General features: G+C 34.0%; 1 protein-coding gene across 1 annotated transcript; it reads right to left on the bottom strand.

Moving 5' to 3' along the window:
• Positions 1–8,372: 8,372 nt before the first annotated feature.
• On the bottom strand, positions 8,373–12,115 carry LOC111904539 (chaperone protein dnaJ 15). Its single transcript, XM_023900292.3, has 11 exons — positions 11,554–12,115; positions 10,986–11,109; positions 10,795–10,877; positions 10,594–10,705; positions 10,410–10,514; positions 10,232–10,282; positions 9,773–9,862; positions 9,572–9,680; positions 9,335–9,483; positions 9,156–9,209; positions 8,373–8,765 (listed from the first exon to the last, which is right to left on the bottom strand). Exons 1-11 carry the CDS (start codon positions 11,700–11,702, stop codon positions 8,562–8,564), a joined length of 1,230 nt encoding a protein of 409 aa, XP_023756060.1. The 5' UTR covers positions 11,703–12,115; the 3' UTR covers positions 8,373–8,561.
• Positions 12,116–16,668: the final 4,553 nt, after the last annotated feature.

Raw genomic sequence — 16,668 nt, 5'->3', positions numbered from 1 at the left:
TATCAAGATAAAACACTTCATAAATTGGTCCTAGTTGGTCTTTTTCTTATCCAAGACATCACAACTTTCCAACTTCAAATGTGCAAGAATAAGAAAACCTTTTTCCAAATTCTACATTTGATGAATGTTTTAAACCTTCTTAAGACTTGTCACTCAAGGTCACAATCTTAACTTTAAGACTTGTTTTGGAACGAATTATGATTGGCTTCTTGATTTAACCATTTCTTCAATTCTTGATTCCTCTTCTTAGACATATAATTGCGCTAAGACTCACTTAGAGGATCAATTAAGGTATGGTTCTTAATCATTAAGACCTATCATAATAAAAGGTACTCTCCCTTCTTCTTAGAATAGAGAAACTTTTATCTTTCTGCCTACTTGATTCTTCTTATTCGTTCCGCTATTGATTTAAACCTTTTCAATCTATTCAGAATTACAATTTATCTTATAAGTGTAATCATATTTACCAAACCTTTAGTAAATCATGACGAATATCTTTGTTACTCTTGCGGTGGACTTGATCAACACACAACTTTGTGTACTCGATCTCCTAGTCCTTTACTTGACACTTTGTCAACGACTTAGTCTAATTTCCAAATATGAAATTTCTCATTCATCGTGCAACCAAGTTGCATGATTCCAAGTTTCTGTCCAATTGAAACTTGGGTGATGAGAAACTCTCCCTATTTGGTAAATTCTCGACATTTCCACAATTAACATGATAAAGAATCACATCCATTCGTTGTAGAAATATGCAAACATCAATTTTTCATAACGATTTCATTGCAAGGAAATAAATAAATAAATAAATGAGTCAAATCAAAATTTATTTTATTCATTAAAATCAGCGGAAAACATTTGTCCTTACAATTCAAAATCAACTGAAAAACTATGTAATCAATATTCCTAACAACTCTATCATAACTTTCTAAGCTCAAATCTAATCTTCGAATCCATGCAATCGAGATCCATTTCTTCATGATTAGACTCATCTTGCTTTCTCATCAAGCTTCCTCTCTTTTCACTGATCCTGCAAAACATTCAAATGCAATCTTATCACATTATGTATTAAGAATCAATGAATAGGAACTTAATGGAGTTAGATAGTGGATTTTACCTGAAGCACAACCATACTCTTTGACTCTCCCATCTTCTGGACTCTTCAGGCTCTTAGGGCAGACTTGTATCCAACGCCCTTTCTCTTGGCAGCAAATGCAGGTCGGTTCTCCTAGAACGTCCTCGGAAGCATGGTTGGTTGACTTTCCCAACAATTACGCTCCATTGCTTTGCCAAATCATTTCTGATTCAGCAGCAATGAGCATGTAAGTTAGGTCAATGAGGTTTTCGTCATGATCCATCATATAATACTTTCTTTTGAACTCATTATATGATTCGGGAAGTGACTGCAGAACCCATTTCACAGCCAACTTATCCGGGAATAACGCACCCAACATTATCAACCTATCGATGTGTGATTTCATTCCTAGAACGTGGGCACACACGGGTTTACCATCTTCATGTTTCATTTCCAATAGGGCTTTAGTGACATTGAACCTTTCAATTCTTCGATCTTGTGGGTTAGGGAGAACAACGGGAGGATGAGGAGGAAGTGAAGCATGATTTCTTGTTCCTCGATCGAATCGTGGAATATCATCTTCATGTGGAATGCTTGTTCCACGGGATTTTGGGAAGACCATAGTTGTCGAACTTTGACATCTACAAAATGAGAGAAAACAAATTCAAGTTAGTTGATTGATTGAGTCCTTAATAAATTGCCCAAATGAGATATTAAGGCTAGGACCCAACACAATATTCCACAACTCGGGAGAGGGATGTCGTAACCCTAATTGTAGAACATTTGAAGGTAAGTGAATGACGATTCACTAATTTTCCACCATGAAAAACGAAAAACAGATTAAGTTTTAAATGTATTGAAAACTCCTAGATTCTTTGAGATTCATTGAACTTTTCAATGGCATGTTTAAATCTCGATATGCCCCTCTATTTTGTGACTGGGATGTCGAGGATCACAAAGCGGTTGTGAATAACCACGCAAATTTACATGGTGCCCCCACATGTTACAGTCACCTATTTGATGTGCCGGTTAACCACACACGCTCCACCGAACTATGACAAACATTGAGTCACCCTTTGCTACCTTTGCTTAGAACCATTTAGTGTGCTGGTTAACCACACACGCTCCACTAACGTCTTCGCAAGGGCACAAAGTGTAATTTCATGGAATTGCATCAATTCACTTTTGCCTAAAGTAACTAAGATTGAGAATTTTTATGAAAGCATTTAGTTACTTTTATACTTCATTATACTTATAATGGAAGGTTTCTGTCCTATCCTACCCGTTCGGCTAACAACCCTCCACTAGTCAAGAGTGTGGTGGGTAAGAGTGGATACCCATTCAATCGCCATTTTATAGGCAATTTCCCTAAACACCCCTTATAGACCAGCTTCGTGAATGAGGCCTACTAACGGTAAGACTGACTTTTACTTATACATATATATAATGTTAGACTTTTAATGTTATATATAGTATCGGGGGTATTTTACACTTTTAAAATACTAGGTGGTCTAATTTAATAATTATACTTTTAATTTAATTAAATTGTACACCAAAACTTTATGGATTTACTAAATCTCTTTTAATTATACACTTTAATTAATTAATAAAACCATAAGGGTGTGATTTGAACTTTTCAAAACAATACTAGGGTTTTAGAATTTAACATTCCTAAATTAAACTTTTAACCAACTTTTAAATTCCAAAACTTGAGGGCAAGTTTTGAAACATTTCAAAACATTAAGATTTAGAATTTAAATATTTCAAAATCAAACTTTTCAATCAAAATTTAAATTCCAAAACTTGAGGGAAAGTTTTGAAACTTTTCAAAACATTAGGGTTTTAACTATTTAAATTTCAAAACAAAACTATTAAGTTCAAAATTTAAACTATAAAACCTAAAGGGGAAAAATTAAAACTTTTCACAAGATAATTCAAATCTAAATTACAAATAATCAAATTTTATCTCATAAAACAAGTGATTATCTAAATTTTGACAATTATCTTCTATTTAGGTAAGGATAATCACCAAATATTGATAAAATTCGGATTTTATAACAAAAATATGTTTATGGTAATTATCCAAAGCTAAAACAGGAAGACAATCGCAAAATTAGCTGTCAGACGTTTCGACTCGTCGAGTACACCTGACTCGGCGAGTGCACCAAGTGACTCGGGGAGTCAAACACTCAGAACCCAAAATTTTCGATTTTCAGTGCTGATTTCGATCAAATATGCATCAGTACAATAGAAACCAATCTAGGCTCTGATACCACTGATGGATTTAGCCATAAGAACATCCTATGTGCTCATACAAACCCTAATGCTTGGATCTAGGTTTCTCTATTGTACATGCAATTCATCCAAGACTATAAACCCTAGATCTAATATATGATAATCAATATAACATATGAATTAGGGTTTAGATCATACCTTGATTGTTATGTAGCAATAACAATCTCAAATCCTTCTTGTATTGACTTTAGAAAGCTTAGAGTCACAAATGTTACTCCTCTAATGGTTCACAAACACCAAGAGCAAGAGGATGAAGAAGAGAAAAGAAGGAGGCTGCCCAAAACGTGTGGAAACCCTAGAGAACAAGTTCACCACGTTTTTGGGGCTTAAGGGTTCCTTAAATAGTGAGGCTATTAGGGTTATCTAACAAGGAAACCCTAATTTGGATGCTTAGGCCCTAAGCAACCCATGGACTCTTTCCTTAAGGCCTTTGGACGATTTCTAATGGGTTTCCCCATAGAATTCGTCCACCCCCTTAATAAGGAGTCCATTAGCTCAATATTCAACTATCACACAATTGACAGTTCTAGTCCCTTAAGTTTAATTAATGTCTTTTAGCTACAAACTTAATTCTTATTAATTCTTGACTAATATTAATTAAACAATATGATTTCTCCTTTAATATATTATTCTCATAATATATTAATAAATCATATTTAATCCTTTCTCTCCATAATTCATCCTATTAAGTTGCTTTGGTGAAGGCAACCCAAAAGGACCATGCACCATCGGGTCAAGTACATACCAAAAATAGTTATGGACTTAGACACTAATCCAACATTTATCGCCATGCAAAGGCTTAAAGTCACAGACTTTATAGAGTATGAGCCTTTTGGGAGTCCAGATCTGAGATTTGAGCTAAGGTCTTAACGGATTAACACCAAAATAAGTAAGAAGAGCAAAACTGGGATGTACGCTGAGCGTAATCCCAGTACACGCAGCGTAAGGTCGAGAATCCCCGATGCATGCATGTCGATGGAGTACGCCTAGCGTAGAGGGCTGGTACGTGCGGCGTACGTGCTGCCGTTGACTTTTTAGTTGACTTTTAGGTTTTGGTCAATTTTTACACTTTTAAGGCCATGGAAGGGTAAAATGGTCTTTTATTCTTCTGTGAGTTTGTTGAAGGGTTTAGTCTACCTTCTTTGAGAGTCGTTATTAATTAGAGATAATTATCGTATGTGTTAGGCGGAGGCTAGACCGATGATTTGAGTTCGAGGTTATCCGATTTCTTACGAGGTGAATCTTCTCACTATACTTACCTAGAGTGGTAACTTTGTGTGTGAGCGGAGGGTCTTATGTGTTTATATTGAGTATTGTGATAACTTGCATTATGTTTTTGTGATTTATGTTGCGTATTATTCTGAGCTTACTAAGTTAGGACCGGAGAGTCCACCCGAGTTGTAGGACCAGAGGGTCCCACTGAGACACATTAACCAGAGGGTCTTATCTGAGTATGGCCATGAGAGGCTAATGATATATTTGTGGTATTTTAGGGAACTCACTAAGCTTCGTACTTACCGTGTTATATGTTATGTGTTTCAGGTACTTCTTACGATCACGGGAAGGCACCGACTTGATTGTACACACACACGAGTTGAAGATACGTTTTTGGAGGATCCTGGATTGTGTTTTAAACCATTAATGAACATGTGCTTTTGATAACTCGATAATTGGTGATTTTTTTATGGTTGTGATAATGAAATTAATGTGATTTTTAAATGAAAATTTTGTTTGGAAATTTACGGCATTACCCTTTTGAAGGAGCCTGAAGTTTGAAGTGGCTTGATTGAAAGGAAGGCTTTAGATCCAGAACTTACTCTTTTGTTGTAGCCATTTTGAGGAATAAAGTCGACACCTTGCTCATCTATTGCTTAGATCTCTTTCTTGGAAGTTTATTGTCATATTTGGCTCATTTTTGGGATTGTTCATGGATTGAGTATTTCATGAAGTTATCACTTCAGTTGGACGTCTTATGGCCTCATTGGACTTAAAGTTTGAATCTTTATCGAGTTCTAGGCCTCTTTCATGCTTTAGGTCCCTTATTAAGCCTTTCTTGAGTCTTGGAGCCTCTTTGTGTCATGCATGAACGTAAAGTTAGCAACTTTACGTGGGTTTCCAACCCTTGGGTATCAGATCTACATTTTTAAGCATTAGATTCGATAAGAAGGGGCTGAATGTGTTAAGACTGGGAAAACTCGACGAATTGACCTGACAACTCGGTGAGTTGGCTCGAGTTTTCCCATTTCTCTGGATATTGTAGGAACTCAACGAGTTGTCCTGATAACTCGACGAGTTGGCTCGGGTTTTCCAGCTTCTCTGGATATTGTAGTAACTCGACAAGTTAGTATCTGCACTCGACAAGTTGGGTCAACATGGACTGTTGACCTTAACTATTTGACTTTGACTTTGACCATGGTTAACCAAGTTTGACTTTGAGGGCATTTTGGGTATTTCAGGGTTTTGATAGAAATGATCACATGGTGGTTGTAGGCATTTGAGTCGGGAGCTTATTTGTGGAGCTGGATTTTACCAGTTCAGCACTACTTGTGAGGTGAGTATTCCTCACTGTACTTTTTGGGTTGAAGGCACCAAATCCGCCCCTTCGGATTGTTATCCTAATTATCGTATAATTGAGTATTGTAGTAATCAGTTAAATCTGAATCCTTATAGATAGGTTGTAGGCCCTGCGAGACGGTCCAGTCATATCGAAGGCTCGGGAGCGGTCCAGATATGTTGTAGGCCCTACGAGACGGTCCAGTCAAGCTGAAGGCTCATTTATGCATGATGTTATATGTTATGTTTATGTGGTAGTATTTTGGGGAAGACTCACTAAGCTCTGGGCTTACAGTTTTTTATTATATTTCAGGTACCTCAGATGATCGCAGGAAGGCGAAGGCTTGATCGTGCACCTCCTCATATTTTGTGTTATGATTTCTGGAAAAACTCTGATGTGAAACTTATTTTGAAAACAATATGTAATAAATGATGGTTTTTGGATTTATTTAAAAGTTTTAAAATTTTCGAAATTTTATGGATGTTTCATGAAACTATTAACTTTTGCCTGCAAATCCTTCCATTTAGAGTTCACTTGATGCCTAGTACGGTCTGAACCCCGTACTCGGCAATGGAATGTGGATATTGTGGGAACTGACTAAACCGAATTGATCTTAAGAGAACTGAAATTGGGCATACACATGGTGCATCGAAAGTTGACTATATTATTGTTGATAATGTGGGCATCAGGGATAATTTGTTATTTAAGTTTTGAGAGTGTAAAATGGGGAATCTAGTGAACCGCATTTGCTTTCGTTTCGACAGTTTCGTCTTTTGCTTGAACTCGTTTTTTGGATTTGTCACGGCTAGAATTCATTTGAAATTGAATATAGAAGGGTGTAATGGAATAGAAAGTTAGAATGGAATTGAAGAGAGTGTATGACTTTTAGAGTGGTTGAGGTGATTCATAACGATGGTTAATTAAAAAATAATAATTAAACATTTTTTCAAAAAAAAATGACCGGTAAAGAAAGGAGATAGAGTATGGTCCATCATTTCAAGCAAGTTGTCCAACCCTGACAAATATGGTACCAGCTTATAAGGCTCATAATTCAAAGTTATATTAAGAAGCGACTCAAATCAACTTAAAGAGCATCTCCCAGAAGAATTTATTTTATAATTTTTTATTACTTGATCGATTTATCACAACTTTTTACCATTGAAGTGTATAGCTTTTTGTCTATTGATATTGACAACTCAATAATGATCAATATACTGCTAGTATAATGTTTTAGACATTTAACCATTTCCTCTTTTATGATATTTTATTTTTATCTTTTAATTAAATTCTAGTTTTAAACATTTTCCAATTCTTTAGCTAATTAATTATTTCTATCATTGTTTTTTATTTATGAAAGAGTAAATTACATGAATGGTCCCTATGGTTTGGGGTAATTTGCGCATTTGGTCCCTAACTTATTTTTTTAACTCGGAAGGTCTCTATTATTTGTTTTTGCTACACACTTGGTCCATACTATTTATTTTTGTTACACGTTTGGTCCTTGTCTTACCTAAAAATACTATTATTTAAATACGGAAAAATGATGGGGTATGTAAGGTGAGGTAAGGGTGTGGGGTTGGGGTGTGTTTATTTAAATAAATTAAAAAAATCAAGGGTAAAATAGTCTTTTTAGGTAAGACATGGACCAAGCACGTAACAAAAATAAATAGTAGTGACCTTCCGAGTTAAAAAAATAAGTTAGAGACCAAACGCGCAAATTATCCTAAACCATAGGGACCATTAGTGTAATTTACTCTTTATGAACTATTATATATTAATTTATAGTGATAATCTTTATTTAAAATATTTTGCATTAAAATTAAAATATAACGTGTTTAAAAAACAACCAAGTAAAAAAGAAGTAAAAAAGAAGGTTTTATGGAAGCTTTTAGACAGATGAAAATCAATAAGTTCAATTCAGAAAATAAAAAAAAAATAAAAAAATTAAAGAAAATTTTTAAAAGTTAGAAAACTAATTTTAATTGTTGTCAAAATTGATAAAATGAATAATAATAATAATAATAATAATAATAATAAGGTGGCCAAATTAGAGTTACTCTTAGTCTTGGTAAATATGCTTTAAAAATAAAAGTTGATTTCCATGGTTCTCTCCATTAGTAGTGACATTTGTTTACTTGCAATGAATTAGTTATCAACAAAACATATCTAATACTATTTTTATGATATAATTCTACTCACATTGATAACATATGGGTAAACGTAAACGCCTAATTGAACCTTGAACTCGAGCTCATAGTCACATTGGTTTATCTTCTAACAAGTAGAACCGGAATACTTCCCTAAGTAGCTCAACTCGCATACTTATCATATACCAAAGACAATTGTTATTTACAATTGCATGCCAAATGTGATGATTCAAATTACTTTCCTTACTTAATATTCTAATCCTAGAAAAAAAGTAAAATGGAAAAGCTATAGTCTATAAGCTTAAAGGAAACACACGGGAAAGTTCATAACTAGAACATTTAAAAAATCTTGTCTAATCCAAACAAATTTTACTTTAACAAACCACTATAAACACCCCAAATGAATAAAAAACAATTTTAAAAAAAATGTATCAAAATAGAGGTAACACACAATAACAAATAACAAAAAAGGTAGAAGAGGTAATTTGATTCAAGTAGATTTTTTATCATTGTATCCTTTGAGGTTAAGATTGAACCATCTTTTCTTTGAAGACTTATCCTTTCCATCTTCTTCACTCGGACTACTCTCTTCACGGCTATTATTTCCATTTCCAACTTTACCCCCGACAACCACCGGCCTGCCAGCTGTAAATGATGACTGGATATTGTCTCGTTGTTTCAAAAGCTCCTCCACCTGTATTGTTCAAGATCATTATTCTAGTGACATTGTTTGTCTCTTATATGTGCAAAAGACGTAAATGCCCCTGTATTCTACAAGTATCTGGTGATTTGACTCTTATGCCCCTGTTTGTTGCTCAGAACAACATAACATAACAAAACATGACAAGACAAGGACAGTTTGTACAAAATTGTTTATCTCTCATATGTGCAAAAGACGTAAATGCCCCTATATTCTACAAGTATCTGGTGATTTGACTCTTATGCCCCTATTTGCTACTCAGACATAACAGAACATGACAAGACAAAGATAGTTTGTACAACATTGTTTATCTTTTATATGGGCAAAAGACGTAAATGCCCTCCACAGAGATAATAATGATTAGTACAGATATGGTGTACTTACATTCTGCTTTTCCTGGTTGTATCGATTTGACACTTCTTGGTATTGTGCCAAAGCCTACATAGAAGATAAATATTATAAAAAATATATATATACCAAATTTGACAAAAAAAAAGGGGGGGGGGGGGGGGGGGGGGGGGGGGAGTATAAAATATTTTTATATAAAAAAGAAAAAATTAAACCTTTCTATATTCGGTCTCGAATTGTCGCAACTCGGTTCTCTTTCTTAATATTTGTTGCTCAATGTCCTTGAGCTTATGAGTTGAGCTTTCATATGTTGCTGAGCAAAGAGCTTCTATTGTGTAGGATGCAGTTTTAAAAAAATTATCACCTACAAATAAATATATATTGATTATTTCCCAATTGGAAAACTATTAAATTAATTAAAAAAGAAAAAGAAGAATGTTAAAAGTTCCAACCGTAAACAGCAAATATGTGGGTCCCGGCTTTTAGTTCTGAAACTTCACATGGTTGAAGACCTTCTAATCTTTTAAAGAAAGCAGCTTCTGGATCCTTAGCCATTGCTAACTGTTTACTTTTTATAATCAGTTGCCATTTTTAATTATTATCACCAAATTATTAAATATATTAAATAAGTTTTATTATAAAAAAATAAATACCGCATTAACACTTGAATCCATTCTATATACTTGAAAATGCAAGAAATACATCCCTGCTGATGTCACCTTCCCTGTCTTTTCACTCTCTTCCTGCACCATAACAACCCACAAATTACTACAGAAATTACCATTTTGCCCCTTCGTGTCCCTCTTTCCTAAATTGTAACGATATATTTTTTTTTTCTTTTAAACAATTTTGTAAAGAATTAAGGGTTAATGACATATATTAGCAACAAACCATCTGAATTTTACTCATTCGGAAAATTTATGAATCAATAAAAGTAAAAAAATGAAAACATTTTTTTTAAATCAATTTAGATTAAAAATATATCTGAAATGGTTTGTACTTGAATGAAGATTGATCATTCATCAATTTCATTTAAAACTAATAAAATTATAGCAAAATATTGATTAAAAAATATTATCCAAACCCTTCAAAAGAAACAAAAAAAGTGTTACCTGTAATGTAAGATTATAGCCCCCACCATTATCTTGCTCAAAATAAAGTAGCTGCAACATTAGAACCACATAAAGATCAGCAAAAAGGGGGAGAATTGTGTTGGGTATGAACAGAAGGGTAAACTGGTCATTTACTATCAGTGTTTCTTTTTGGCTTAATACAGATATAACTAAGTACCTTAAATTTGCTTTGAGTGGCTGAAGTAACTCTAACTATAATCCCAGCTTGAGCTTGTTCTTCAGTTACATTAACACCAAAAAAATGAGCTGATTGTTTCTCTACCTGTAGTCAAAAACTCAATTAAGTAGCTAAAATATAAAACTAAAAATCTTGAAAATCTTGAAAAAGACTTAATGTATACCTTTCCACTAACTGATGATCCTAATGGAAGGGGTTTGATTGTAACATTTCCACTCAAAGCATCTTCAAGAACATTGGCAGAAATAGTTGTCTTAATAGGAACTCCAAGCTTACTTTAATAGGAAAAGTGAATGGAAGAGAATAACTATAAAGATCTTTCAAAATGAATCTTTAACATACAAAAACTACAACTAAAATTCACCTGAATAATGCTGCAAACATTGTATTCACTGTTCCAAGGTTAGATAAGTCAATTTCCATGTCTGTTCCATCAGCATCAATCGCCTGTTTGATTCATAACAGATGTTTTTTTTACTTCTTAGCTCATTAGCTGATAAGTGTAGATAAACAGAAGTTGCTAGATACAAATTAAAAAAAGAAGAAAATGTTCACCTCAAATCCTGCATTATCATATTGTCTTCTTTTCTCTGGATCGGATAAAATGTTGTAAGAATATGCAACTTCCTTGAATAGTTCTGAGGCTTCAGGATTACTAGCATTCTTGTCAGGGTGATACCTGTAAATAACTTATGTTGTAAATCTATAGAAGTAGCTTAACAGCAATACAGCATAATCGAACTCCTTAAATCGTACCTAATACAGTGAATTACTTGAAAGTTGTTATGTGAATCAAACCGAATTAACATCTTAATTACCAAGAAAAGAAATGATGAACAATGCATCAATGGAGCACCAGTCGATACTAGTTTATAACAATAATCGGTTTCACAGTATTGTGAAATACTTATTACATAGATGACTCACGAATAAGCGCAACTGTAAGGTCGCCGTTGATAAATGATAATGAACTGAAAGAGCAACCATGAACATAATCATGTAACCCTAAATTTGATGGATACAAATCGATTCAAATACCAGCAGTGGATATTAAAGACAATACAACAATTTAAAGCACTTGACAGATATAAATCAGAAGGAAAGAAAAGAAACTGAAACTAACTTGAGAGCGAGCTTTCTGTAAGCAGATTTAATCTCTTGATCGGAAGAATCTCTTGAAACATTCAAAACCTCATACGGGTCTCTACGATTAGCAGCTGCAGAAGGAGCGACGGAAGAAGAGGTTTCCTCCTCCATCTTTGAACCTCCCATCCCCTTTCTTCTTTTTCTATCTATCTCCTGCCTTTTCAGAAATTGCAATTACTTCCAACCTCAAAAGTTAAAATTTCCCAAAATCGCTATCCACAACTTCTTAAAGATCGAAAAATTATTGAACTCTATAAACCCTGGTGTTATCTGAAAGATATCGACTGTGCACAAACTTCAGAGCATCGGATCGCTTTCTTTTTTGATCCAGAGAAATGATAATTGATCGAATATAGTCAAAAGAAGAATTGAAAAAGACCAAGATCCAAAACAAAATTTGTATGCAAATGGACAAGGTGAACACAGGGGTTTTCTGAAAATATGACAGAGAGATGAATTGGTCTAAATTTAAAAAGATTTCACCTCCCTTTGCTTTGGTTCAGCGATGAATGATGATGAAAAAGCATCGGCCCATAATTTGTACTCTCCATATTTTTATGACCTAAAATATTTATCATATGTAAATACGAGTTATTATATATAATAAAAAAATTAAAAAAAATACAAGAATGGGTTTTAGAAAATATATATATGAATTTTTTTCAAATTATATAACAATTTGTTTTTTTTTCATGTTTCATTTTGTTAGTTAGGATTTGCCGATTTGTGTATAAATTGGTAGGTAATCAGCTTTATTACCGAAAACATTATTACATAAACCGATAAAAAGTTTATGTTGTTGTATAAATTAATAAAAAAAGATATAACTCATTGCATAAATATGTAATAACACTTTTGCAAAACATGTTAAATGTTGTTATAAGCATATTTAACTTTAAAAAAATATATTAGGATGGTTTTTTTATTCTTGGTTGTGGCTATAACTACTTTGAAGACGTGCATGCGAGCTCTTAAAGCTTTTAGTTCGAAAATCAAACTTATATTTGGTTGATTAAATAACTAAACATCCAAATACTAAAGAATGAAGTTTCCTAATTCCTACAACCACTAAAAGTCAAGAAAGTCAAACACAAAAAGTGTATACCTTATCGATTATTGTTTCTCCTTTGCATTAAATGGTTACATGAGTCTTTACTCAAGCATGAGAAACACGTTGCCACCTTTGACAATAATATATATAATCACGAAAATCCACAATGATGGTTGTTTTGCAAGTCCATTATCAAGTCTCTACTTATAAAAAGAGTTTAGAACACTCATAACTAGAACAATCGTTTCAAAAAAATTCCTTTTGAATTTTACCTGGACGAAACCCGAGAACCATAATAATCAATCTCCACTACAAAAAGGAATATGCATGTCAATAGCACACCATCGAAAAACTGTAGCTTGCACCTCCAATGCAAAGGAGCACATGAAGAAAAGATGAGATCCATACTACAATAAGGACACTGCAATGTAGGGATCTCCATACCCCTTCTAGAAAGAAGCAAACGAGTAGGCAAGAAATCTTTGGACAAACTCTACGCAAAAATATTAACTTTAATAGGTAAAATATGAACCTCCAAACTGATGTATCCACTACAAGAGAAAGAGAAGCCGAACTCAAAAGAGTAAGAAGAACATCTTCCTGCTTGGTCTCGGTACCTCCCATAGGATATCTATGAAAATAAAGAAAAAGTGAATGTCTCAACTTCTCAGCAACTGTAGTATACTATTTGTTAAGCTCAAGCAAAAACAATCTAGGAAACTTGTATTTTAAAGGAACATAACACAACCAAATATCCTCCCAAATGTGTGTGTCATCCGGCTATGCATAAATTGGACCCACCTAATTTTTTCTAATTTATGTAAAATTTCTATAGAAAAAATATTATGTTTTATTTTAGAAAAAATTTAAGATCTATCTTACCAATAAAATCTTTGAATTTGTATAGAAAATTTTCTATAAAAAAATTAGTAAACCACTACTTTCTTACAAGAAGACAACAAATTAACTCCTTTAGAGAAAGTTAAGACATGGACAAAAACAATATCAAGACAAAGCGATCTCCTAGATCCATGGGCGTAAGGATGAGCATAGGCGGGTATCCATCTCATTTCGTCGGAACCAGAACCGACGATTCCTATGAAATTAGTACCGGAACCAAAACCAGTCTAGACGGTTCTTAAATTTTTGGAACCAATCCCGGAACCGGCTGTTTAGGTTCTGGGAGCGGGTAACCCGGTTACGTCATTTTTTTAGTTTCGTTAATACAAAATAATTTTAGCCATTGAAACACGAAGTAAATACTATAACTAGTTCATTACGATACAAGTTACAAACGGCAAAAAAAAAATCGTTTTAAAAAATGATCCAAGTTTCTAAATATAAATCATAAATCAAAGTTCATGTTTTTACCATCAACCTGTTAATGTTATTTTACATCAGATATCTTCAAAATATATTACAATCACATATATTAAAATTGTTTTCATGCATTCATATCAGACCATTTGTTTTGAAAAAAAAAAACGTTACAAATATGACTTATTAGTATGTTACTTCCTGTAACACTCCCGAAATCACAATAAATTTTAAAATCAACCATGAATCAATATTGTTTACAAAAAGAGTCATTGTTTCAAAAGCATTATTTCAAATCAAAGTTTTCCTAATACTCGAAGACATAAAAACTGGAAGCTATGTACGATCACGCTTCGCCTTCCCACTATCCTTGGAAATACCTGAAAACACAAATAAAGAGCCACAGCTACTGAACACAGAGCCAGCAAATACAGATAATCATACGGATCTACTGAACATCCACAACTATCATATAATTATCCTGACCAGGATAAATAATCTAGCGGGTCGACTTTGGGCCTTCGACCCACCGGTACAGTGATGAAAACTCACCTCACAATCTGAATACAGTCTGAATAACTCTTAGCTTCGACAACCGGATCAACCCAAATCCTAAATATCAAAACATTCCCCATTCTAATTAATAACATTTTCCAAAAATACCCTTAGTCAAAATTGGTCAAAATCAACAAGTCAACCGAGTCAACCCAGCCGAGTCAACTCAGGGCTCGTACGCGGGGCATACACGAGGGTACGCACAACATACGTACGTAATTTCATTTCATCAATAAGAGCTTAATGCATTAAGCTCTCACGTCCAAATTCTAGATCCAAGGCCAAAATACCACTAAGAGTCATAACGTCTCCAACTTTATGACTTTGCATGCCAATTAAGTGCCTAATACACAAAATCCCAACTTCTTAACACCTTAAGACCTTCTAAAGCATACATGGGGAAAAACTAAGCATCAAGACCACATTTTATGACTCAAGACGCCTCACTAGGTCTGAAAGGACGACTTATTCAATTAAGAGCATGTCATGCTCAAGAATCATCATAGTTGGGACCAAAAATGCCCTAAATGAAGACATAGCTAGATCTACAAGATAAGATGATCAAGTTATGACCTTTTTACCTTCTGGAGGTTGCTAGCAAGGAAAGAATCTCATATCTAAGTTGCTTCCACTCCTCAAGGTCCTTGTACCAACTTCTTCTTCTTTAAGAACACCACCAAAGCACACAAATGAGCTCAAATGCACTCTTCTCACTTAGGTTTTGCTAGAGGGACGTTTTCTTAGATGGAGGTTGATGAGGGAATGAGAAATGAGGTGATAATGATGCTTATATATGGACCAGACCCTAAAAATTAGGGTTTGAGGTTTCTTTACATACGCCCTACGTCCACGGTGTACACTTAGCGTACTAAGGTCCGACCTAGTACGATCAGCATACATAACTTACGCCCAGCATACATAACGTACGCCCAACGTACTAGGCCTTTGTCCAAAATCACCAAAATGTCACTATGGGCCATTCTTGCAAACTTTCTCAAGCCTAAGGGTCAAAATGCAATATTCTTCATACATAGGGTTAAAATTGAAAATACATCATCATCGGGATGTTACACTTCCAAGATCCAATTAGATCATCTCAACAAATGTCTTAATCATCAATGTTGTTACAACCAATTTGTTTAAGTATTAAGTATTTTTAAATTTTAATATTTCGTAGCCGAAACTGAAATCAATCCTTGGTCGTTCCCACTTTTAGGAACTGGAACCGGAACCACAACCAGTGACCTCGGTTTTGGTTCTGGAACCAACGTTTCCATGACAGTTTCGGTTTCAAAAACAGGTACCCACTATCCATGCTCACCCCCTACATGAGAGCAATCAAGGAAGTCATGAGAACCATGGATAGCTTTGATCATTTGAACCCATAAAGCACCGCCTTAGTCAAAAATCTCCACACGTAAGTTAAGAGAAGGGCTATATTTATAGCATAGAAACTACATACTCCAAGACATTCATTTTCCTTAAAGGCCAACACATTATCCTAACTCCCCCAAGACAACTTTTTTTTCTTCTACATTAGCACTAAGAAAAAAAATCATTCTTAAAGACTCTAGTTTAGACAACATTTGTTTCTTTAGAGGCCAAAACCATGTCGCTATAACTAATTTGAAGCTCGAAGATGTGCACGCGAGCCCTTAAAGCTTTTAAGTTAGAAAATCAAACTTATATTTGGTTGATTACAAAATATATATTAAATGCTTTGATTATTTTATATTGTTAAGAAGAATTAAATAATTAAACGTCCAAATACTAAAGAATGAAGTTTCCCAACCACTAAAAGCAAGAAAGTCAAACACAATTGTATATATTAAAGATATCACTTATACCCTGCAAAGGAAAAAACAGGAGTGTGCAAAAAACCGCATAAACCGCCCGCACCATACCAAACCTTACCGCATAATGCGGTTTAGTATTTGGCAGTGCGGTTTGTAATTTTTTCAAACTTCAGTTTGTGGTTTATAACTACAAAACCACGGTTCAAACTGCACCACATCGTATTAATATATATATATATATATATATATATATATATATATATACACACACACACACACACATATATACATACATATATATTATCTCTATTAATATCGCAAAGTTACTGATTACCAAAAACTCCCAAGTTTTAAACATTTTGTCGAATTGTCT

Source organism: Lactuca sativa, chromosome 3 (assembly GCF_002870075.4).
Source record: "Lactuca sativa cultivar Salinas chromosome 3, Lsat_Salinas_v11, whole genome shotgun sequence".
NCBI classification, from domain to species: Eukaryota; Viridiplantae; Streptophyta; class Magnoliopsida; order Asterales; family Asteraceae; genus Lactuca; species Lactuca sativa.
Note: the sequence above shows the minus strand (reverse complement) of the source record. Positions and strands in the feature narration are given on the sequence as shown.